Source organism: Mauremys mutica, chromosome 17 (assembly GCF_020497125.1).
Source record: "Mauremys mutica isolate MM-2020 ecotype Southern chromosome 17, ASM2049712v1, whole genome shotgun sequence".
In the NCBI taxonomy this organism is placed as follows: Eukaryota; Metazoa; Chordata; order Testudines; family Geoemydidae; genus Mauremys; species Mauremys mutica.
The window spans coordinates 15,624,430-15,649,394 of record NC_059088.1 but is presented as its reverse complement, the minus strand read 5'-3'; the positions used below and the strand labels follow the sequence as shown (position 1 = coordinate 15,649,394).

The 24,965-nt window shown below is 49.0% G+C and overlaps 1 protein-coding gene across 1 annotated transcript in view; it reads right to left on the bottom strand.

The window, feature by feature from the left end:
• The window catches only part of LOC123351472 (IgGFc-binding protein-like), a 79,442-nt gene that overhangs the window by 41,449 nt on the left and 13,028 nt on the right, over positions 1 to 24,965 (bottom strand). Inside the window, exons 5-17 of the mRNA XM_044990859.1 lie at positions 24,023 to 24,621; positions 17,749 to 18,313; positions 17,104 to 17,303; positions 12,876 to 13,268; positions 12,092 to 12,378; positions 11,035 to 11,300; positions 10,222 to 10,820; positions 8,723 to 9,287; positions 7,129 to 7,727; positions 6,252 to 6,816; positions 5,258 to 5,457; positions 3,890 to 4,282; positions 1,169 to 1,455 (exon numbers count right to left, since the gene is read on the bottom strand). Of these exons, the coding sequence (XP_044846794.1) occupies positions 1,169 to 1,455; positions 3,890 to 4,282; positions 5,258 to 5,457; positions 6,252 to 6,816; positions 7,129 to 7,727; positions 8,723 to 9,287; positions 10,222 to 10,820; positions 11,035 to 11,300; positions 12,092 to 12,378; positions 12,876 to 13,268; positions 17,104 to 17,303; positions 17,749 to 18,313; positions 24,023 to 24,621 (5,518 nt within the window). The remainder of the gene's footprint in view (positions 1 to 1,168; positions 1,456 to 3,889; positions 4,283 to 5,257; positions 5,458 to 6,251; positions 6,817 to 7,128; positions 7,728 to 8,722; positions 9,288 to 10,221; positions 10,821 to 11,034; positions 11,301 to 12,091; positions 12,379 to 12,875; positions 13,269 to 17,103; positions 17,304 to 17,748; positions 18,314 to 24,022; positions 24,622 to 24,965) is intronic.

Below are 24,965 nucleotides of genomic sequence, written 5' to 3'. Positions count from 1 at the left end.
GAGCCTCTCCCCCCACACTGACCCTGCAGCACCAACTCCTGTGGCTCCAGTCCAGTGGGGCTGGCTGAGCTGGACTCTGCTCCGGGCTTTGTGACTTCTGGGGTTGTGCCACCACTCAGGTTTGGCCCAGCCGCCCCTCTGTCATGTCATGTCTCAAAGAGTGGTGCAGTCCCCCCCCCCCACACACACACCAGGTCGGGGCACAACTCCCACCAATGTGACCCAGCCAGCCCCTCATCAGGGCAGCCTGGCAAACCTTACCAGAGCTGTGACCCCTAGGCTGTAGTGCACAGCATGGAGCTGAGCTCAGGCAGCTCCAATAGGCCAGAGCCACCACACAAGCCTTTGAAATATTCTGGTGCCTGGGTTTTTGGGTCACGATCCAATGCAATGGGGCCCACACTCTCCTTGTGCTCTACAAACAACAGGAGGGAAATATGGAAACTGTGTTCTCAGAAGCCCGAAGGAACAGGCCACTTGTAGGCCAGAGACTCCAGCCAGTAGGAGAAGCAGCAGCAGAAGCATCCAAAGCAGGGACAGCTGGTCACGTGGCCACTCAGAACTGTCTAGAGCTTTGCCTCCACATTTTGTGCTCTGTGCTGATGGGCTGTTTGGCCCAACCCTCCCACGCCCCCAAGGTCTCTTCACCTCAGCTTCACTCCACACCTGCCCCTCCTACTTCTCCTCCCCTGCCCTGTCCCTCTCACTCTCTTCCCTTCATTTTTAGCTAATTCCCTCCTAACTAAACCCACCTCCATACCCCCAAGAACATCATGGAACTAACAGGCTGTTTGCTAACATCACATTTTCCCCTCTGCTTGTGTGTTCGACCCCTTTCCTCTGCCCTGTGTCTATCTTGTCTAGTTAGACCAGTGGTCCCCAAGCTGTGGGTCACACCCCCTAGGGGGGCACGGAGGAATGTTCAGGGGGGTGCGGTGGGACCCAGTCCAGCCCCCATGGGGGGCAGGGAGGGAGCACCACCCAGCCCCGCTCTGCCTCCAGCTCTGGTCCAGCCCCAGCCCCAGCTCCTAGCCCCAAATACCAAATCTCAGCTTGCTGAGCTATTCTTAGATTTTCCAACCCCTCCAGGAACCCTTCAGGTCTCCGCCAGGCTGCTGGTATTTTCCCTTTCTGTAGAAAAAGGTGGCTAGGGGAGAAACAAACATACCCGGGAGGGCTGGTGTCAGAAATCCAGGCGTTCCCGAACTCTGTGTTGTTCCTGGCTCTCTCTCCGCTGGGCAGGACCTTGTCGTCCATGGGATTGCCATTGAAATTCCCACACATCCCACATAGCTGCTTCCGATACTCCGGGCCCACACGGACAAACAAGCTACTGGCACCATTAAACTGGATCTCCAGGCTGCCCTTTGCTCTCACCGTTAGCATGTTCTTCAGTCTCAGGACTTTGGCAACCGTTCCCAGATGTGCTGGCAAGCGAGTCCGCAGCCCATTAACCTGAGACATAAAAGCAAAATTAGTTCCCTACCCAAGCAGGCACTTTGCTTCTCTAGGCCGGTACCTGCTGCTGCATCAGCTAAGCACTGAGGGGTTTGTGAGTCTTCATCCAACACGTGGAGATCGTGTCTGAAATTGTGTTTGACAGATCTCTGTGCTGGCACTGAACTCCACACACACTCAGAGCCCCGTAACAATGACACCGCTAGGAAATACAAAGTCACTGGATCCTGGGCGGCGCTGTATGTGTGCCACAAAATGGCCCATCAGTCAGTGCAGACAGTCTCAAGAGAATCACCCCAGTGCAGGGGGATTTTACAGCGGTGAAGGATCATTACACCCGCCCCTACCCCACCTTCCCTGGGTCTTACTGTGACCTCAGGTGGACTGATTTTACATCAGTGTAACTGCATTGACTGTAACAGAGTTACTGAGGACAGGAACAGGCCCTTTGTTCCTTTTTACAACCAGAGATGATTGTGACACTACACCCCATATTCTTCATAGAAATATTGTTGTAATATGATTATAGCATATCTACGATGTATTTTATTCAAGATGGGTCTTGTGAGATATCATTGGAAAGGTTCGGATTTACTGAATATGATTATCCTACTTGTATGCATGTATCACTTTTGTATCTAAAGTTAGGAATGTGGACTATAGAGGGGAGGGATAGCTCAGTGGTTGAGCATTGGCCTGCTAAACCCAGGGTTGTGAGTTAAATCCTTGAGGAGGCCTTTTAGGGATCTGGGGCAAAATCAGTACTTGGTCCTGCTAGTGAAGGCAGGGGGCTTCGCCTTCCTCCGAAGCATGGGGCAGGGGTCGCTTGCTAAAGGAGTGGGGGGATCAGCTTATGTGGCCTGCATCTTGCAGGAGGTCAGACTAGATGATCATAATGGTCCCTTCTGATCTTGAATTCTATTATTCTATGATTCTATGATGACCTTTCGGGGTCCCTTCCAGCTCTATGAGATGGGTCTATCTCCATATATATCTGTACTACAAAGATGTTTGCAGACAAAATGCAATCTGGCTAGCTGGAAACAAGTCAATAGACCACTAGGGAGAACAATAGGTCTTTGAAGTTGCTAATCTCTCTTTCCTGAGATGTTACAAACAGCCTTTGACTCATGGCTACTTTGACACTGCAGAGTCATGTGATTATGTCACCGGGTACTGGACTCCATGCTAGAATACCAGGATATTTCCACTGAAGGGGGTGGGAATCACACTGAAAAACAAAGGATTCCCACCATACGTAAATCCTATTTAAGGGGAGTGAGATAATCAGCCTTCGTTCTTCACTGAATCCCTGCCCAGGGTGTCTGCTGTGAACATCTAAGAAACAAAGGGGAAGGGGGGAAGGATTGAGCCCTGGCTGGGAAGGTGTCTGGCCTGTGAAAGAAAGACCCGGAGTTTTAAGCTGCAGGCAAGAGCAGCTTGCTTGCAAGAACCTCTGCAGTTTGTCTAAAACAACAGCATCTAGGGTGAGAAACTACAACTTGTAACCAGTTTTTTTAGTATCTTAAGCTTATATTGTGTTTTTGTTTTATTTGCGTGGTGATCTGCTTTGATCTGTTTGCTAGCCCTTAGAATCACTTAAAATCTATATTTTGTAGTTAATAAACTTGTTTTTGTTTTCTCTCAAACCAGTTTGTGGAATTCATGACTGGGGCGGGGTGGGGGGGGGACTATGTAGATCTTCCTCCACATTGTGGGAGGGAGCGAATGTCACGAGCTGATGCTGCACAGTTCTCTCTGCAGCGCAAGATGATATAACTTTGGGTTCACACTCCAGAGGGGGGGTGCAGCTGAGTGCTGGGCAGCTACTGAGCTGAAGGCTTCCCACGCAGAGCTGGTTTCAGCGCCTGTGTCTGTCTGCAGCTGGGTGCGTCCCTACCTGTGTGTGTGCTGGAGGAGGCTTGAGGGTCTGGCTCAGCAGAACAGTGTAAGGAAGCCCAGGCTGGCAAAACAGGGGAGCTCAGTGGTACCCCAATATATCAGGTGACACCCCGGAGTGTGGGGGGGTAACCCATCACAAGGCTGATCAAGATTTTGAAGTCACCAATCATTTAGAATTCCTCCATTTTGGGGTACTGAACGTGACACCTCGCAAGGCCTGACCTTAAGAAAATGCGGAGCACCTCCTCTTGGATAACGAGGCTCCTTCTGATGCCTCAGGTGAAATACCCAAGCACTGATCCACCACCAATCACTACACCCTTGAAAATATTGATGGGACCAGAAGTAAAATCCCTCACAACAAGAAACAGTTATTGCCTGACTCCTGAAACAACTGGAAACAGAAAGCTAGGAGAAAAGTCTCTCTCTGTATTTGAGATACAGAAGAATCCTTCTGCCTCTAAAACACCCATGGTGAAACCACTAGACACAATATTTATTATTATTATTATTAGACAGGTCAACTCACATGGACAGCTTTGCCTCTCTCTAGGACAATGTGAGCATTAAAATTGCCAGTGCTGAGCCAGATTTCCACTCGGTAAACGAAAGACACCCGGGGATTCCGGAAATGCCTGTTTGCTGTCACCACGCGGAAAGACAAGTCCAAGGAGGAGTTGCAGGTGTGGGAGATCTCATAGTCACATATGCCTTGGAAATGTGCCACAGCCCCATCAAATGTAAAGTAGTGAGGATCCCCTGTTACAACACATGTCGTCAAGAGACTCTGGCATCCCAGCTTGCTGTTCTTCACAGCACACTGCTGGCCTGGGTAGCACTTAGCTCGGAAGCAACGGAAATGGTCTCGGGAGTCACAGCTACATCTCTGGGTACAACCAGAGAACCAGACGTGGTCTCCAGCCTGGGGTGGAGAGAGAGAAGAAATAAATTATCCTCATCATCAGCATCACCACCAACACAACCTCTTAACCAAACCCCGGAGGAAATCTCAGAACCAAGATAGACCAAAATGTACTAGAGTTCTTTGTTAGGTATCTCTCTGGGCTGGTCTACACTACGGGGGGAAATCGATCTAAGATACACAACTTCAGCTACGTGAATAACGTAGCTGAAGTCGAAGTATCTTAGATCGAATTACCTACCATCCTCACAGCGCGGGATCGATGTCCGCGGCTCCCCATGTCGACTCCGCTACTGCCGTTCGGGTTGGTGGAGTTCCGGAGTCGACAGGAGCGTGTTCGGGGATCGATATATTGCGTCTAGATGAGACGTGATATATCGATCCCCAAGAAATCGATTGCTACCCGCCGATACGGCGGGTAGTGAAGACGTAGCCTCTGTTTTGCTAGAAAGCAAGAAGAGCTAACCAAGCACAGTGAGAAAAGGAAGCGTTCAAAGTGACATGGACTACGATTAGAACTGGCTGGAATTTTCCATTTGAAACCTTTTTTTTAAAATGTAAAAGGTTTTTTTCCATAACAAAAATTTCTGGGGGAATGTCCAATTTTGACAAAAATTTTCAGGTTTTCATGAGAAAAAAAAACAGTTTTCCAGCAACTGAAAAACAAATAATTTGGGCCAACAATTGACCCAACTTTTCAATATTTAGCCAGAATCTGACTTTAAGCTGAAAACATCCAAACTGTTGAAGAAAAATGTTGATGAGGAAAACATTAATGTTTCACTGAAACGTTTCATTGGAAAACAGAACATTTCCTGATGAGCTGTATCTCAGATACCCCCCATGGAATGTGTGGGCGAGTGGAAAAACAGGTTCTTTACTCTCTGCGGGAAAAAAAATAGATTTTCTTCCATATGTTCAAATGCACCTAAATTCCCCGCTCTTGTCTAGTTAGAGTGTGAACTATCAACTCACCTTGTAGTAGCATCCATTGTGCTCACAGCCGCAGTGCTCTGGCAAGACACACTCATCCCCGCTCCACAGGTACCCGTCATTACAAAAACACCCTTCAGAGCATGTGTGCCCGCAGTACTTCTGAAGCCAGGATCCAGCGCACAGGTCCTGGTAGTGAGTCTCGCAGAGCTCATAGTGACTGTGCGGGGGGCACGAAAGGGCTATAAAAACGGGAATTGGAAGTTCCTGGGTCACTATCGGCACATGGCTGGAATTATCCAAACAAAACTCAGGATTGAAAATGCAAACAGAGATTTCACAGCAGCAAACCCATTGCTTTTCACTTGGCTGCAGGCGCCTTACTTTTTAAACCAGTGATTTTCAAGTGAGCTTCAAAGAGATCAATTTCAGTGGCATTGAACCCCAGCTCCCTTAGTTCCTTTGAAATTCCCACTTTAAAAGAGGGGTTCAGACATTAGAAGGCTTCTCGGTGCAGTCTAAAGGGGAGAGCAGCCCCCACCCAAGCGACAAAGAAACCCAGAACTGCAAGACGGGAAGAACCGAAATTGCCCAGGAAGGTGAGTCCGTGCTCTGTAGTCACAGGAAATTGATCCTGTGCTTCCGTGTACATGTTTCTACTAGAAGCTGCTGGTGCAAGTCCAGAAGAAGAAGAAATATAAGAGACGAACCCTCCCTACTCCTGTGTATGAGGGGGGATGACTGGCAAACAAGCCTGAATCCAATGAAACGTACATACCGTATTTATTGTATAAGGGTTGGACTGAGGACTTCCTCTTCAGATACACTCTGTAGCATTATGCACAAGAGGCTGAATGGCGGATGCATGGGCAACCTTAGTACTGGCATTTCCCGACCCTGCACCGCTTGGCTTTGCAACCTGAATGTTGTTTTTTGTGTGTGATTTATATTAGGATGCTGTGTTTGGAGTTTGATTTGTCTGTCTGAGCTTGCAAAAATACATGTGTTTAGTTACATGGAAATTGTGGTCACTTACCACAGAAAGACTCGTTCCTCCAAGGTGAGATGGAGACATTCGCTCTCTGGCAGGCAGCTGCGTATGTCTGAATGGACTCGCACAGGACTCTGCTCTCCCCTCCTGACACACACAGGTCAAAGATGCAATCAGACAGATAGGGGCCTGGGTCAATCTGGGAGTGGCAAGAGGCGAACGGCCCATTGGGATCCTGGATCACCCAGCACCGGGACTTGGACTGCACCAGACTTTCCTCCTCTTCACACCCAGGGCAGGAATCAGAGCAGCCGTCGTCACAGCCAGGGACATCCTCCGACTTCCAGCCTGCAGCGAAGTGGAAGGCGTCCTTCCCCAGGGAGCCATTACGCATCACAAAATCATCCTCAGCCGCCCCATTGAAGTTCCCGCACAGCCCACAGGTCTGGCCTCGGTACTCGGGGGGGAGGCCGACAAAGAGGCTGTGTGCCAGGTCGTAGCTCACACTCAGCCCAAACTCTGTTTTCACTACCGTGTACAGCCCAGCCTGGTAAATGACGATTTCTCCTGCATTGACACTCACTGGGAGGGTCGCAGTGACCCCATCAATCTGATTGAGAGAAATAGCAGCAAAGAGATTATTCCTGGGAATGAATCCTGCACACAGTTCAATGCCACACTCAGATGAGGAAGGCCTACAGGTGGCTGAGGAAATGAGGAAAAACAATATAGTGTTTGGTCTCTTTGAATGGCTTGATACGAATCCTTTATATTTATTGTCCAGAACAAGGTAGTGGAGGGTAGATGACAATAAATACTTCTGCACCGACCGGGATGGGGGAAAGTAATTCAATAGATGAGCTCGCAATGTCTATCGCTAATTTATCTGGTTTCCCGGAGAGCGCCAGCCCCATGGACTTACCTTGACTGTCCCGTGGTGCCCTCTCTGCAGATGGATCTCAGTCCTGTTCACAAGGACAAACACCTCCGAGGTCACAGCCACAGGAACATGGGGCAGGTTTTCATTCTTCACTTCCACTCTGAAGAAGGGTAAGGACTGTGATGCCCCACACAGTTCAGCAAAGACATATTTGCAGGTGCCCTGGAAATCGTAACGCTTCCCATCAAACGTCGTGTAATGCGGCAGCCCAGAAGCCCAGCAGATGCCATTGGTTCGCTTGTGGCACCCATAAACCCCCTTTCGAGTGCCACAGAATTCCCCAGGGGCACAGGCAGAGCGGGAGCACTGGACAGAGTGGAAGGAGCCGTCACATCTGCACAATCGCTGGCAATTTTCTCCTTCCCAGAAGCTTTCCCCTGCCAGGTGGTATCTGCCATTGTGGGTGCAGCCACACTGCCCCCGAGCCACACAGTCAGTGCCACTCAGCACAAAGCCAGGGTCACACTGGCACCCTTCTGCACACGCAGTCCGGCAGCGGGAGGGCACAGCTGGGTGGGCACAAGAGGCCGGGCAGGAAGGTCCGCAGAGCGCGTAGTGGCTGTTGGCAGGGCAGGTTACCTCTGAAAGGGACACGAAGAACTGTGGTTAGAAATACAGACGGACGCTTCAGGGAATCCTCCTAGGCAGGAAATATAATAAAAGAAATAAAAATGAAGTAGGAAAGAGCCATAAATGAATATTCCTTTGTAATGTGTATTTCTTGATAGCTATTCAGGTTCTGTAGTCTGTTACAAACCCGTGGTTTTTATAATTAATATACTTACTAAGTGATACAAGTGTGTTACTACACCTCTGTGGCTAGCACTGTTGGCTGGACCATAACTGTCACAGAAAGGCCAACACAGTCACATTGGCAGTAAATCCCTGAGAATCCTGCCGTGTGGTATTTATTCTATTAAAGTTGTTGAAAATAAAGCCCCTTCTGCCTAAATCTGGTAGCTGTCCAGGAGACACTTAAAAATCCCTTGGCATTTCTCAAAAAGAGTAGGGGATTAAAGCAGTGTCCTGGCTAAAATTGTCTCACGCAAAAACAATGATTTCTAATGTCTGAGGCTGTGTACAGACCATTCCTGGGAGAACAATATCTGCTGCATTTCTCTATATAGTCAATGCACAGTGAATATCCATCTCATTGCTTTCTGGGGTGCTTGGGACGCCATAATTAGAACTGAGGAAACCAAACTCTGCTCTACATCTGGAATGTCAATATACTCTACTGCAGCTAATCAGAAAAGAAGATTTTAACGGTCCATTATAGTCTAAGTGCTATCATTATTCACAGAAGGTAATAAAAAAAAAAGAAGTTCTCATTCTCTGGTGCTGTTCATCTTGTATGGTCATTTACACCCATATGATTGGAGAGTTAAATGGCTTTAAAATGTTATCCCATCACAAAAAGAGTGTTGCCTACCCAATGTGCACACAGGCTGCCCAAGGTGCAAATCAGTGGAGAATCCACTCAATGTTCCCTTGCCCAGTGGCTGAGTGATTTAAAAAAATGGGAGGAATTTGTGGGTTACCATCCATGAAGGCTCTCCTGAAATCAGTGGCTTACCACACCCAGCCAGCGGTCTCCATGGTTGTATGGTGATGCCGTGACTTTGGCAATGCACAGCATAACTCCGGAGCGTATTGCAGAGCGTTTCGTGGCTGCCGTTGGTGGCACAGAGATCATGCACACAGCTCTCCAGGAACACCGGAGCATTAGTGAGGTTGCTGCAACGTTTGAAAGGTCCTTCTGCGTCTGTTATGCTCCCACAGTTGCTCTGAATTCTGTACTTGTTTTTAGCTCCTTTGTTGCATTCAGTTTGTGGACCAACAGCTGTGCAATGGAAAGGGGAATCGACATCCTTCCAGCTATTCACAAAAGAGACAAGGTCCGGAGCCACAGATCCATTGGGCATCCTGAAATCATCACTTTGGTTCCCATTGAAGTTTCCTCCGAGCCCGCAGACCAGCCCAGAGTAAATCTCAGGTATCGTAATCGTCACATAGTGGGACCAGTCATAAGATACAGAGAGGCCAAATTCTGTCTGGATGATGACAGATGAGCCGCTGTAATAGGCATAGAGTTTACCTGATGCTAGGACAAGGGGCAGATTGACCAGGGATCCATTCACCTAAGGGGAAAAATTCAGCATGACCAGGAAAAATCCTGAAGAATTGGCATCATGTTTGCAAATAATAATCTCCTTCCTTAGCCCCTTAAAGATGATGCTAGATCATCCTTTGCTTCAAAATGTGCTGGTGTGTGCCAGTGTGATGTACGTACAACGCTCTCCCTATTCATACGGTGTTCTACCAACCCCTCACTTCTTTGCTTCTGCATTCACCTCCCATCCCCTCTCACCTTTTTAAAACAGCATCTCTGGCCACCCTGAATACCAGTCCCTGCACACTGGTACCACATGCCAGGGTGCACCACTCATTGCAGTGGTTTGATTTTAGGCTTCTGGAGAGACATGAGCAGCCCTTTGTAATGCGCATTCTTTGTAGGGGAGAACGTTCAGGGCTTCTCTGTGGCTTGATTTTCAGGGATTCCAGCTCCCACAGAAGCTGACAGCAGCTGCAAGTGCTCCGTCCCTCTGAAAATCCACCCGTTGGTTCCTAATGTCAGCTGATTGCTTCAGTGCTGGTCGAGGGGCAGGGGAAAGTACTGGGGGGATACACTGACTTGGGGAAGAGTGTCCAGCTGATGAGGTGAAACTTAGGCAGAGGACCTGCCTTCAAATTCCTGTCCCCATCCTGGCCTCCTTACTCCCTTACGCCCTCCCTGTCCATCAGGCTGACCTGGAGCATTGGCCTCTCCCTATTCTTTTAGTCCTGGGAACTAGCCAACCAAAACACCCACAGTCCCCTTACACTAGCATTGGAAGTGTCATAGTCACCTACGGGGCGGGGGCAACATCCCCCTGGGGGACAGGGAAATGGGTGGGGAAGGATGGGCTATGAAGCAGGACACTACAGGGGTAACACTTCAGTGTCCCTCCCTAATTGCCGACCCCACCCCCATCAGCAAGAGAAGTTGGAAAAAAATTAAATTCAAGCTCTGACCTGCACTTGGCCGTGCTGTCCCACTGCAACAGCAATATGCTCCCTGTAGACATCCAGCTCCACCAGGCGCGTCCAGGACGCCGCGATGGAGTCCCTGTGCTCATTTTCCACTTTGACAGTGAAGTCAGGGAGCTTCCCCGGGGGGCCACAGTACTTGCTCAGGGTGTATTTGCAGGTTCCTTTAGAGTCAAAAGCAAGTCCATCGAAAATGTGATAGTGGGGGTGGCCAAACACCCATAAGGCACCAAATTTTACAGGGTAGCAGCCTCGGACGCCCTCCACAACTTTACATATCTCCAGAGCCCCACAGGCATGATCCTGGCACTGCATGGGCTGGGCAGGCTGCCGGCAGCTGCATTTCCTGCGGCAGGTGTCTGTCAGGATCACCTCCTCTCCCAGCTGGTGATACTGACCGTTCAACGTGCAGCCGCACCGGCTCACGGGCACACAGCGTCCCGCGTCCAGAACATACCCTTCCCGACAGAAGCATCCCGCCACGCAGGGCTTGGGGCACTGGCTGGATGAATTAAGGCTGATGCAAGAGGCAGGGCAGGGAGGGCCACAGAAGTCAAAATAGGTGTTGGCTGGGCAGGTGGCACCTAGGGAAGAAAGGGGATGAAGAGTCACCTGTACATACAGGTGCTGAGAGGGTTTTACAAACAAGTTACGTATTTTCCACAAACACTAAGATTCTTTTCACTATTGAGTATCCAAGAGGAGCTTCTTTGAGGATTTCTTCAATGGAGTCACTTCTCAATCCACCTCGAGGGCTCTATGAATTGAGAGGAAAACAAAAGACCCCCTGTTGCTTACCACAGCCCAGCCCTTGCCTCCACTTGGCTGCTTTGACACCGTGAAAGGCGCACATCTCATCGTAGGATTCGACAGCTGCACACAGCATGCGATTGCCCAGGCCATACTGGCAGAGATCGTAGACACAGGATTCATAGTAAGGGGCTGGGCTCTCGTGCCAGTGACACTCAGAAAAAGGCCCAGAGCGGTTCGTTAGGATCCCACACAGCTGCTGGAACTCATTCAGTTTTGTACATGCCTCTGTGTTGCCAGTGTCATTTTTACACCTGAAAGTGTAACGCAAATACCAGTTACAGGGTTATTTCTTTTACCAGAGGCATCTTTTCATAGAGTCAGAACATTTGTCTATGTACAGACCAATTTCTGACATGGCGCACGGCTTATTACAGAAATTCTTCCTTCCCCACTCTCATAGAATCAGAGAATATCAGGGTTGGAAGGGACCTCAGGAGGTATCTAGTCCAACCCCTGGCTCAAAGCAGGACCAAACCCCAGACAGATTTTTGCCCCAGATCCCTAAATGGCCCCCTCCAGGACTGAACTCACAACCCTGGGTATAACAGGTCAATGCTCAAACCACTGTGCTATCCTCCCCCGCATTATATTAAACACATATGTTCTAGCCATTCCCTTATTTTGTCCAGAATCAATGTTAAGGCGACAGGCCTACAATTACCTGGGCTATTCTGTTTATCCCTTTTAAATATAGGCACAACACTAGCTTTCTTCCAGAGGAAGAGACGATATCTATGGGGTATGTCTAACATGGCAAAACAAAAACAACAAAACCCCACAGTCAGAGCCCAGGTCAACTAACTCAAGCCCATGGGGCTTGCACTATGGGGCTAAGAATAGCAGTGTAGACATTTTTCCTGCTTGGGCTGGAGTCTGGGCTCTAAAACCCTCCCCTCTGGATTCTGAGGCTCACTGCCATGGGGTTTCTTTTGCAGTGTAGACATACTCCTAGAGCAACTGAGTGTAGGGAGAAGGACAGATGGGGCCATGGAAACAGGCATTCACAGACAGAGAAGGGAAGCTCCATAGATAACAAACACACCTTGGTGGGCTGATGTCAGAGGTCCAGGCATTCCCAAACTCTGCATCGTCCTGGGCTTTCTCCCCACTGGGCAGGACTTTATCATCCCTGCGATCCCCATTGAAGTTCCCACACATCCCGCACAGCTGCTCCCGATACTCCGGGCCCACACGGACAAACAAGGCATGGCGGCCGTTAAAGTGGATCTCCACGTTGGCCTTTGCTTTTAGAGTCACCATGTTCTTCACCCTTGTGATGTTGGCCACGGGTCCCAGCTGGGCTGGTAAAGGAGTCTTCACACTATCAACCTGTAACAAACAGTTGGCTGCGACTAAGGGGTACTATCCTGACCGGATACCTCTGCTCACAAGGGATTACAAAGGGAATCTCCTCCCACAGCAGCATGGCACCAAGATACCAGCCACGTAAGCGCATCCTGTGATTCACAGAGATGTTATACAGGGAGCGGCTCTGCAGCCCAGTTACCTGATACCTCCCTACACTCAGAGCAGGAGCTGAGTGCAGCTGTCATGCCCGGCTGAGCAGGACTCACAGGAGAGGAGTCTCAGCAAGTTTACATGGAGCAGGGATCACAAAAGCACAACTCGAGCACAGAACTCAGAAGTAGCAGGAGCTCACAAGAAAGTCACTATTGAGGTTCTCTGTAACATGAAAGAATAGCAACCCCCCCCTCTGATTAGCTATGGAATTCACCTAGTCACCTTGCCAGGATTAGATTCTCCTTCCAGTTGTGTCTGTTTCTTCGCTGCCCTTTTTTGATAATGGGTCAAAGTGCTCAACTCACCAGAACGTCTTTGCCTCGCTCCAGAACGACATGGGAATGGAAACGGCCAGTTCTGAGCCAAAGTTCCACTCGGTAAATGAAGGAGACCCGGGGATTCCGGAAATTCCTGTTTGCGGCCACCACCCGGAAGGAGAAGTCGAGGGAGGAGTTGCAGGTGTGTGAGATCTCGTAGGCGCACGTGCCCTGGAAATGGGCCACGGCCCCGTCGAAGGTGAAGTAGTGAGGGTCCCCTGTCACCGTGCAGGTGCTCAGCTGGCTCTGGCAGCCCAGCCTCCCGTCCTTCACCGCACACTGCTGGCCGGGGTTACAGCTGGCGGGGATGCACCGGAAAGTAGCAGAGGCGTCACAGCTGCACCTTTGGGTGCAATCAGCGAGCCAGAGAAAGTCCCCAACCTGGGATAGAGAGGTTGAAAGTAAGGGGGAGAAGAAATCAAAACATCATCAAAATATTGTAACAAACACATTAAGGAAATCTGAGAAATGAGACACTAACAGGAGACAAGCCCCAATTCTCATCAAGAGTCATTTTATACGTGATTCTGACCAACAGGAAGGAATTGGTAGCGAATCTGAAGGTGGGGTAATTTGGGCAAAAGTGTTGATGAAATCATGCAAGATTTCATGATTCTGAGGAAAGGAAGGTGAATGCAGCAGAATAAGGATAATAAACTTCAAAGAGAGAGAGAGAGCTGGCAGTTTGTCAATTTGCATAATTGCAAATTATCCTGATTCGAAGGAAAGATAGGAATAATACTAAGACGCCAATATGGCTTCATTGGGAGCTCTTTAATGACCTGAAAATCAGAAAGGAATCCTGTAAAAAGTGGAAAAATGGACTAGTTGCTAAGGAGGAGTACAAATGAATAGCACAAGCATAGGGACAAAATCAGAAAGGCTAAGCTCTGGACTACACTACAGAGTTAGGCTGACGCAAGGCAGCTTCCATCAGCCTGCGTCTACACTAAAATTTCACTCCCGCCGATGTAACTCATCTGCTGCTCCGACTTAATAACTCCCCTTCCATGAGAGGCATAGAGTCAATGTTGATGCAGTTGGTTGATGCAGTGTCAGTGTAGACACTGGATTGCTTACATTGACTGTTGCTGGCTTCCACAGAATCACAGAAGATATGGGTTGCAAGAGACCTCAGGAGGTCAACCCGTCCAACCCCCTGCTCAAAGCAGGAACAACCTCAACTAAATCATCCCAACCATCAGACGCCATCCCACAACGCCCCACACAGGCAGTTCAATCAGTGCAAGTGCTCCTGGTGCAGGCACGCACTGCTGACAGAAGGAGCATAGTGTAGACATGCACAAGTGATGCAATTACTGCGGCGGCTGTATACTGACGTATGTTAGGTTGACTTAATTTTGTAGTATAGACATTCCCTATGGCACAAAATGAGTTACACCTAGCAAGGGACATAAAAGGCAATAAAAAGAGGTTCCTGAAATACATTAGAAGCAAGAGAAAGATGAAGAAAGGCTTAGGTCCTCTACTTAGTGGGGAAGGAGAGCTAAAAACTCATGGCATCAAGAAGGCTGAGGTGTTTAATGCCTATTTTGCTTCTGTCTTCACTAAAAAGTTAACAGTGACTCTACTCAACTAATATTAACAAGAGGGAAGGAACACAAGCCAAAATAGGGAAAGAAAAGTTTAAAGCATATTTAACTAAGTTAGGGTACATCTATACTGCCCGGCCGGATCGGCGGGTAGTAATCGATCTGTCGGGGATCGATTTATCGCATCTCATCTAGACACAATAAATCGATCCACAAATCGATGCCCGTACTCCACCTTGGCAGGAGGAGTGAATAGCGTAGCTGAAGTTGTGTATCTTAGTTTGATCCCCCCCCCACCATCCGGCGAGTGTAGACCAGCCCTGAGATGTATTCAAATAGGTAAGGCCTGATTAAATTCATCCTAGGGTACTTAAGGAACCAGTGGACGCAATCTTGGAACCTTTAGCAATGATCTTCAAGAACTCTTAGAGGACGAGTGAGATCCCAGAGGACTGGAGAAGGGCAAACATAGAACCTATCTTTAAAAAAGGGAACAAAAAGAACCTAGGGAACTATAGACCAGTCAGCCTAATTTCAATATCTGGAAAGATTCTGGAAAAAATATTAAACAACCAATTTTTAAGTACCTAGAGTATAATGGGGTTATACGCAATAACTAGCTTGGATTTGCAAAGAACAAATCATGCCAAACTAACCTAATTTCCTTCTTTGACAGGGTTACTGGCCTAGTAACACTGGATGGGGTGGGGAGCAGCAGATGGAATAGATCTTGATTTCAGTCAGGCTTTTGACACAGTCCCACATGACATTCTCATAAGAAAACTAGGGAAATTTAGTCTAGGTGAAATTACTATTAGGTGGGTGCACAACTCGGTACACCAGTTATCAATGGTTCACAGTCGAACTGGGAGGGGTACCTAGTGGGGTCCCATGGGGGAAGCAGAGTATGCTGATAAAAAGTGCAGATGACACCAAGCTGGGAGGGGTTGCAAACGCTTTGGACAACAGGATTAGAATTCAAAATGACCATGACAAATTGGAGAATTGGTCTGAATTCAACAGGATGAAATTCACTGCAAACTTCTTTGCTTAGGAAGGAAAAAATCAGATTCACAACTACAAAATGGGGAATAACGGGCTAGGTGGTAGCACTGCTGAAAAGGATTTCAGGGTTATAGCGGATTACAAATTGAAGATGAGTCAACAATGTGATGCAGTTACGAAAAAGCTAATATAATTGTGGGGTTTATTAACAGGAGGGTCGTATGAAAGTCACAGGAGGTAACCGTCCCACTCTCCTCTGCACCAGCGAGGCCTCAGATAGAGGACTGTGTGCAGTTTTGGGCACCACGCTTTAAGAAAGATGTGAACAAATTGGAGAGAGTTGAAAGGAAAACAACAAAAATTACAAAAGGTTTAGAAAACCTGACCTATGAGGAAAGGTGAAAAAAATGGCTATGTCTCGTCTTGAGAAGAGAAATCTGAGTGGGGACCTGATAACAATCTTCAAATATGTTAAAGGCTGTTATAGAGAGGACAATGATAATTGTTCTCCATAGCCACTGAAGGTAGGTAATGGGCTTAAAATGGTAGCAAGGGAGATTAAGGGAAGATATTACGAAAAACTTTCCATCTATAAAGGTTGTTAAGCACAGGAACAGGCTTCCAAGGGAGGCTGTGGAATCCCCATCATTGAAGGTTTTTAAGGATAAGTTGGACAAACACCTGTCAGATCTGGTCTAGGCTTACTTGGTCCTGCCTCAGCCAAGGGCTGGACCTGATGATCTCTCGTGGTCCCTTGCAGCTGTATATTTCTATGATCTGTCACAACCTCTAGCAGGTGCCAGCTCCAATCTGGTCTCCTCCCTGCTCACAGCTCCCTCACTCCCCCTGAACTCCCCAGCGATCAGTCCTGAATACAGGAGCCAAATTAACTTATTCTGAAGCCATTTAACTCCTCCATCCCCAATCTCCTCTAGAACACCCGCAGCCCTGCCTCCTCCCCGCACACACCCCTTGACCTACAATCCATCCAGGACTGCTTTTAAGGGGGGGAGGCTGCCCCACCACACCTGACCTCCTCGGGCCCTGGCTGCAACAAATGGCACAGTTCACACCTCTCGGAGTGACAGTTTGGGGGCTGCCCAGTGTAAAGGTAGGGGGATAATTTGGAAAAAAAACCACCCCATTGTCAGCATGGTTTTATTGTGGGGATTCATCATGTAGCACAATTCCTCCTGCAAGTTAAGAACATTAGACCATAAGAACTGCCACACAGTCTCAGACCAACGGTCCATCTAGCCCAGTCCTGTCTCTGACAGTGCCCAATACCAGAGATTCAGGTGGAGAGTAAAGAACATGGTACTTGAGTTCTGGAATAGGCTTCCAATGGAGGTTCTAGAATCCCCATCACTGGAGGTTCTTAAGAACAGGTTGGACAAACACTTGTCAGGGATTGTCTAAGGTCTACTTGGTCCTTCCTCAGTGCAGGGGGCGGCCCTGATGACTTCTGATGGACCATTCCAGCACTACATATCTATGATTAATATTCTGATATTCTTGAAAGGAAGAGAAAACATAGGATAGATAGATAGAAAAAACAACAGATTCTTTAGTCCTTGCCTAAAGCAAATTAGATTCTCTCTCATACTGTTTTTCCACTGTCCTGAGTTGTCAGGTCTGAGAGAGAAGTGGAAACTCACCCCATAGTAGCGCCCGTCATGCTCACAGCCACAATGCCCTGGCAGGACGCACTGATCCCCACTCCGCAGGTACCCGTCATTACAGAAACACCCTTCAGAACACAGGGAGCTGCAGTGATTTTCAGGAAAGGAGCCTGCACACAGGTCCCGACAGGGATGCTCACAAAGCTTGTAGTGACTGTTTGCTGGGCAGCGAGGGTCTGTGAAAAGCATTGGAAGAGGAAAATTGTTCAGAGATTTGGACAGGTATGAAACTTTGGCATGACTGTATCTTACACTCCCACTGCTACTAGTGAGGGCTTTGGGCTCGATGAGTCCCAAATTCCTCTTCAAAATAATAACGAAGGACAAGAACACCTAACATAGAAGGCTATGGGTCCTTTACTTTGATGACTCTGAATTCTCCCTGGAAAGAGAGTGACACCCTAGAACTGGCTGATCTCCTCCTCCTGTAGAATAGAACTCAGACCTTGTCTTTGACATGTCTACCATCCCTTTGGCAGATGTTAACTGGGGACTGGATAACGATGGAATTTGAGTTCCTGCTGCAAATATTCATGTAATTTGATATAGAGCATCACGTAAGGAAAGCCAGACCACCACCAGCACACAGTGCAATAGCACAGTTACACAGTGCTGCCTTACCACAGAAAGACTCGTTCCTCCAAGGTGAGATGGAGACATTCGCTCTCTGGCAGGCAGCTGCATATGTCTGAATGGACTCGCACAGGGCACTGCTCTCCCCTCCTGACACACACAGGTCAAAGATGCAATCAGACAGATAGTGGCCTGGGTCAATCTGGGAGTGGCAAGAGGAGAATGGCCCATCAGGGTCCTGGATCACCCAGCACCGGGACTTGGACTGCACCAGACTTTCCTCATCTTCACACAAAGGGCAGGAATCAGGGCAGCCGTCGTCACAGCCAGTGACATCCTCCGACTTCCCGGCCAAAGCCAAGTGGAAGGCGTCCTTCCCCTGGGAGACGTTCTGCATCACAAAATCATCCTCAGCCGCTCCATTGAGGTTCACACACAACCCACAGGTCTGGCCTCGGTACTCAGGGGGGAGGCTGAGAAACAGGCTGTGGGCCAGGTCGTAGCTCACACTCAGACCAGAGTCGGCTTCTACAATGGTATGAAACCCATCCTGATAAACGACGATCCCTCTTCTCTGGAGATGCACCGGGAGAGTCAGAGTCACCCCATCAATCTGAGGGAGGGAAAATAGCACCAAAGAGATCATCGCAGGAATTTATCCAGTCATAGATAGGGACCATTATGGTCATTTACTCTGAGTCCCTTGCATGACCCCAGCCAGAAAACGTCACTCAGTAATTCCTGCAGTGGAGGGAATAGTTCTTCTCTACCACATAAATGAGACCAGCAAGCCCAATATCTTGTGGCTGAACTACAGCATGTCATAGAATCATAGATTTTAAGGTCTGAAGGGACCGTTATGATCATCTAGTCTGAGCTCCTGCACAATGCAGGCCATAGAAACTCACCCACCCACTCCCGTATCAAACCTGTGGCTGAGCCATTGAAGTCCTCAAATCATGGTTTAAAGCAGTGGTCCCCAACTGCTTTCATTTGAAAATCAGCAGCATTTTGGCAGCGACGCTTCTGGATGACGCTGCTTGTCGGCACCATTTTGGCGGATGCTCGTCTGCCGGCCAGTATGCAGGTGCACTTAGATGCCCCGGCGGGCGCCATGGCACCCGCGGGCACCACGTTCGGGACTCCAGGTTTAAAGACTTCAAGGTGCAGAGAATCTTCCAGCAAGTGACCCGTGCCCCACCCTGCAGAGGAAGGTGAAAAACCTCCAGGGCTTCTGCCAATCTGCCCTGGAGGAAAATTCCTTCCCGACCTCAAATATGGTGCTCAGCTAAACCCTGAGCATGTGGGCAAGACTCACCAGCCAGCACCCAGGAAAGAATTCTCTGTAGTAACTCAGATCCCACCCCATCTAACATCCCATCACAAGCCATTGGGCATATTTATTGCTAGTAGTCAAAGACAAATTAATTGCCAAAATTAGGCTATCCCATCATACCATTCCCTCCATAAATTTATCAAGCTTAGTCTTCAAGCCAGATATGTCTTTTCCCCCCACTACTCCCCTTGGAAGGCTGTTCCAGAACCTCTGATGGTTAGAAACCTTCGTCTAATTTCAAGTCTAAACTTCCTGATAGCCAGTTTATATCCATTTGTTCTTGTCCTTTAGAAAGATGTGAATCTCCATAGCAATACTCCAGGTGAGAATAAATCAACCCCGTCTCTTGGGAAGCTGTTCCCATAGTTAATAACTCTCACTGTGACAATGCTTCCTTTCCAAAATGTTTCCTTCCATCTGCCATTTGAATTATACTAACTTCAACTTTCAGCCCCTGAATCCTGTCATTCTTTTGTCCGCTGGCTTAAAGAGAAACTCAGATATCTTCTCCCTACTTACAGAACTGATCAAGATGCAGCTTAACCTTCTCTTCATAGAACCACAGTGTTAGAAGGGACCACAAGAGTCATCTAGTCTAACTCCTGCCAAGATGCAGGATTTGTTGTGTCTAATAAGCTAAAGATGTGAAATGTGCAGTAAAGATTTTTAAAAGATGTGAACAAATTGGAGAGAGTCCACAGGAGAGCAACAAAAATGGTAAGAGCATTATGCTCTGATGCACCCCAGAACAGCAATCCCAAAACACATGGCAATCACCGCAAGATGGGCAGGCAGGTGATCAATCACAACAAACCAGTTAGGTGAGCAACAGTCTGAAGAAAACATAACAGTGCAAATAGCCGTGAGCGCTGAGTAGATGCACACCCCACACTATGTCCAACACACACACGTAGGAATTGGAAGACTAAGCTCAGGGAGCAGGAGCCAGGAAACAAACAGGAACAGGGGTCAGGAAGGCAATGCACACACACGCCAATCATCACAAACTGCTTTGGAAAACATGAGCTCTGAGAAAAGGCTTAAGGACCTGGGCATGTTTCATCTAGAAAAGAGAAGTCTGAGGGGGGACGTGATAACTAGGGGCGGCTCCAGGCACCAGCACGCCAAGCGCGCGCCTGGGGCAGCAAGCCACGGGGGGCGCTCTGCCGGTCGCCGCGAGGGTGGCAGGCAGGTTGCCTTCGGCAGCATGCCTGCAGAGGGTCCGCTGGTCCCACGGCTTCAGCGGACCTCCCGCAGGTGTGCCGCCGATTCCACGGGACCAGGGACCTCCCGCAGGCAAGCCGTCGAAGGCAGCCTGCCTGCCGTGCTTGGGGCGGCAAAATACCTAGAGCCGCCCCTGGTGATAACAGTATATAAATATGTAAGAGATTGTTACAAAGAGAACAGCAATCAAGTGTTCTCCACGTCCTCCAGTGAGGGTAGGACATTAACCAATTGGCTTAGTTTGCAGCAAGGAGAATTCAGGTTAGATATTAGGAAAAAATTCTAATTCTAAGGACAGTTAAGCTCTGGAACAGGTGACCTAGGGAGGCTGTGGAATCCCAGTCATTGGAGATTATTAAGAACAGGTTAGACCAGGGGTAGGCAACCTATGGCACGTGTGCCGAAGGCGGCACGTGAGCTAATTTTCAATGGTACCAACACTGCCTGGGTCCTGGCCACCGGTCTTGGGGGCTCTGCAGTTCAATTTAATTTTAAATGAAGCTTCTTAAACTTTTTAAAAACCTTATTTACTTTACATACAACAATAGTTTAGTTCTATATTATAGAGTTATAGAAAGAGACCTTCTAAAAATGTTAAAATGTATTCCTGGCACGCAAAACCTTAAATCAGAGTGAATAAATGAAGACTCGGCACACCGCTTCTGAAAGGTTGCCGACCCCTAGGTTAGACAAACACTTGTCAGGGATGGTCTAGGTATATATGGTCCTGCCTCAGTGTGTGGGGCGGGGGCATGGGCTAGATGACCTCATGAAATCCCAGTCAGACCCACATTTCTATGAAACAGATTGATTTTACACCACCCCCTCCAGGCTACAAACGATAATACAGGGTCAGTTGGGATTGTGTGTTTGGGGACTGCTTGAGGCTGATCAAAGATGGTCAAGGGAGCAAAGGCTCAAACAGCTTTGTGATCACCCTCCCCAGGTGTGATTAACGAGGGAGTAGGGCTGACCTAGGACAGAAAACCTTAAAAACCAGACACTAAGTGACCAAGGGAGGCTAGCAAACAGGGGAGTTTGTAAGAGGGAGTTGTAATATAATTGCTATGGTTAGGAAGGGCTGCATCACCAGTGCCAACCCCGCTGTCTCCTCCAGAGAAGGAACCTGACAGAGACAGAGAACCTGACCATGGATGCCTCTACCCAGCTCCTGGTGTGGATTTGCAGAGACTGTGACCTGCAATTCGTACTCTCAGAAAGCCAGGCTTGGGGCCCGTCCAGCATGGAAGGTGCCTGCTGGTGGAATCTCTCAGGAAGCATGTGGGAGAGCTACAGGAGGAGGTGGCTAGGCTGAGGAGCATCCATGCCCATGAGGAATTCATTGAGAGAATTCATATGGAGACGTCCAAGGCTGAGGAAGCTCTCCAGCTAGAGAGGACTGCTCTCATGCCACCAGGATGATTTGGCTCTGTCACAGGGAGGACACTGGCGGCTGGTTGCTTCTGGCAGCAGGCAGTGTTCCACCTCTACTCCCAACCCACCTACCATAGTGATGAAGAACCATTATACTGCCTTGGCAATGAGCGATGAGGAATTACCCCCAAAAGGTAGATGTGGAAAAGCCATGTACTCCCAAGGCTGGGAGGATCACAGCTACCACCTCCAGGAGGAAACATAGGGTAGTGGTGGTTGTTGACTCTCTTCTGAGGGGGCAGAAGCACCCATCTGTCAGCCTGACATGGCATCCCGGGAGGTATGCTGCCTGCCAGAAGCCCATATCCAAGACATTATGGAGGGATTGTTGAGCATCATCCAGCCCTCTGACTACTACCCCATGCTACTCATCCATGTTGGCATTAATGATACTGCAAGGTATGACCCTCAGCAGATCAGAAGTGACTACAGGGCTCTGGTAACAGGGGTGAATGAGGTGATGTTCTTTTTTATCCTTCTGGTCAGGGGTATGGGCCCAGGCAGAGACAGATGCATCCTGGAGATGAATGCCTGGCTGCAAGGATAGTGTCATCAGGAGGGCTTTGGATTCCTTGACTTCAGGATGCTGTTCCAGGAAGGAGGACTGCTAAGCAGAGATGGAGTCCACCTATCGAGGAAGAGGAAGAGGCCTCAAGTGGAGTATTGTGTCCACTTCTGGGCACGACATTTCAGGAAAGATGTGGACAAACTGAAGTCCAGAGAAGAGCAACAAAAATGATTAAAGATCTAGAAAACATGGCCTATGAGGGAAGACTGAAAAATGTGGGGTTGTTTAGTCTGAAGAAGAGAAGACTGAGAGGGGAACATGATAACATTTTTAAAGTACATAAAAGGTTGTTACAAGGAGAAAGGAGAACAACTGTTCTCCTTAACCGCTGAGGATAGGACAAGAAGCAATAGGTTTAAATGGCAGCAAGGGAGATGGGGTTCCTAACTATCAAGGTGGTTTAGCACTGGAATAAGTTACCTAGTGAGGTTGTGGAATCTCCATCCTTAGAGATTTATAAGAGCAGGTTAGACAAACGTCTGTCAGAGAGGATCTAAATCAGGGGTGGGCAAACTACGGCCCGCAGGCCGAATCCGGCCGCCAGTCATTTTAATCTGGCTCTCGAGCTCCCGCTGGCAAGCAGGGTCTGGGGCTTGCCCCGCTCCAGTGCTCCAGCCAGGGAGCAGGGTCGGGGGCCACTCCACGCAGCTGCCACAAGCAGCGGCATTGCCCATGACCCACCCCCAACCTCCTATGCGTAGGGGCAGCCAGGGGTCTCTGCTCTGCACACTGCCCCTGCCCCAAACACTGACCCTGCAGGTCCCATTGACTGGGAACCGCACCCAATGGGACCTGCTGGGGCGGTGCCTGTGGATGAGGCAGTGCACAGAGCCACCTGGCCATGCCTCCACGTAGGAGCCGGAGGGGGGAACATGCCGCTGCTTCCGGGAGCTGCTCGAGTTAAGTGCCACCCAGAGCCTGCACCCCTGAACCTCTCCCTGTGCCCCAACCCCCTGCACTAGCCCTGATCCCCCTCCTGCACCCCAAACCCCTCCCCACCCCCACCCCAGAGCTTGCTCCCCCAGCCGGAGCTTGCACCCCTTCCTGCATCCCAACCCCCTGCCCCAGCCCTGATTCCCCCTCCCACCCTCCGAACCCCTCAGTCCCAGCCCAGAGCACCCTCTTACACCCCAAACTCCTTATCCCCAGGACCACCCCAGATCCCACACCCCCAGCTGGAGCCCTCACCCCCACATGCTCACCCCACTCCCATGCCCCAGCCTAGAGCCCCTTCCTGCACCCTGAGCTCCTCATTTCTGGCCCCACTCCGGAGCCTGTACCCCCAACCAGAACCCTCACCCCCTCCCACACCTCAACCCCAATTTTGTGAGCATTCATGGCCCACCATACAATTTCTATTTCCAGATGTGGCCCTCGGGCCAAAAAGTTTGCCACCCCCTCCCCCGGTCTAAATAATAGTTAATCTTGCCATGAGTGCAGGGGACTGGACTAGATGACCTCTCAAGATCCCTTCCAGTCCTATGATTCGATGAGTCGTGTGCACATAAAATCTGTGGTGTACAAATGTGAACATGGGTGAGGAATTTAGGGAGAAACCTGATTATCCTCTGGTTTGCAGCTAGACATTCTGTCCTCCCAATTGGGGATTTTAGTTATAAACTGACTTTAAACTGGACTAGTGTCGAGCAAAAATTGCAGCATTGCAGTGACTGGTTTATTGGGGAAGGTTGGAAAAAATCTGGGAAATGATTTTTTTTCCAATTTAAGTTCTTTGAGTTAATACTTTCCCAGTGAATTACCTTGACTGTCCCGTGGTGCCCTCTCTGCAGATGGATCTCAGTCCTGTTCACAAGGACAAACACCTCCGAGGTCACAGCCACAGGAACATGGGGCAGGTTTCCGTTCTTCACTTCCACTCTGAAGAAGGGTAAGGACTGTGATGCCCCACACAGTTCAGCAAAGACATATTTGCAGGTGCCCTGGGAATTGTATCGCTTCCCATCAAACGTCGTGTAATGCGGCAGCCCAGAAGCCCAGCAGATGCCGTTGGTTCGCTTGTGGCACCCATAAGCCCCCTTTCGAGTGCCACAGAATTCCCCAGGGGCACAGGCAGAGCGGGAGCACTGGACAGAGTGGGAGGAGCCCTCACATCTGCACAATCGCTGGCAATTTTCTCCTTCCCAGAAGCTTTCCCCTGCCAGGTGGTATCTGCCATTGTGGGTGCAGCCGCACTGCCCCCGAGGCACACAGTCAGTGCCACTCAGCACAAAGCCAGGGTCACACTGGCACCCTTCTGCACACGCAGTCCGGCAGCGGGAGGGCACAGCTGGGTGGGCACAAGAGGCCGGGCAGGAAGGTCCACAGAGCTCGTAGTGGCTGTTGGTGGGGCAAATTAGCTCTGAAAGGGACATGAGGAGAAGTATTAAATACAGAAGTATTAAATTCATTCCTTCCAGGCAGTAAACCCAAGGGAAGGAATGAAAATGGGGATAATAAAGAGAGAATAGGATAAATAGTTGTGTGAAAAACATAATTTCATATTGTTTGGAATTTTGAAATGTACCTGAGCAACTTAGAGCAGGAATCCCTAGTGGGATTTGTGCTCCCATATCATATAGGCACTTGTCAAAATTCTACCCCTTAGAAACAGCAGTTTTGCATCTAAGATAAACATTGTTCTCCTGCTTATTATTATTATATTCATTTCAAACTGGATCTGACATAAGAGTTCTGTTGAGAAAA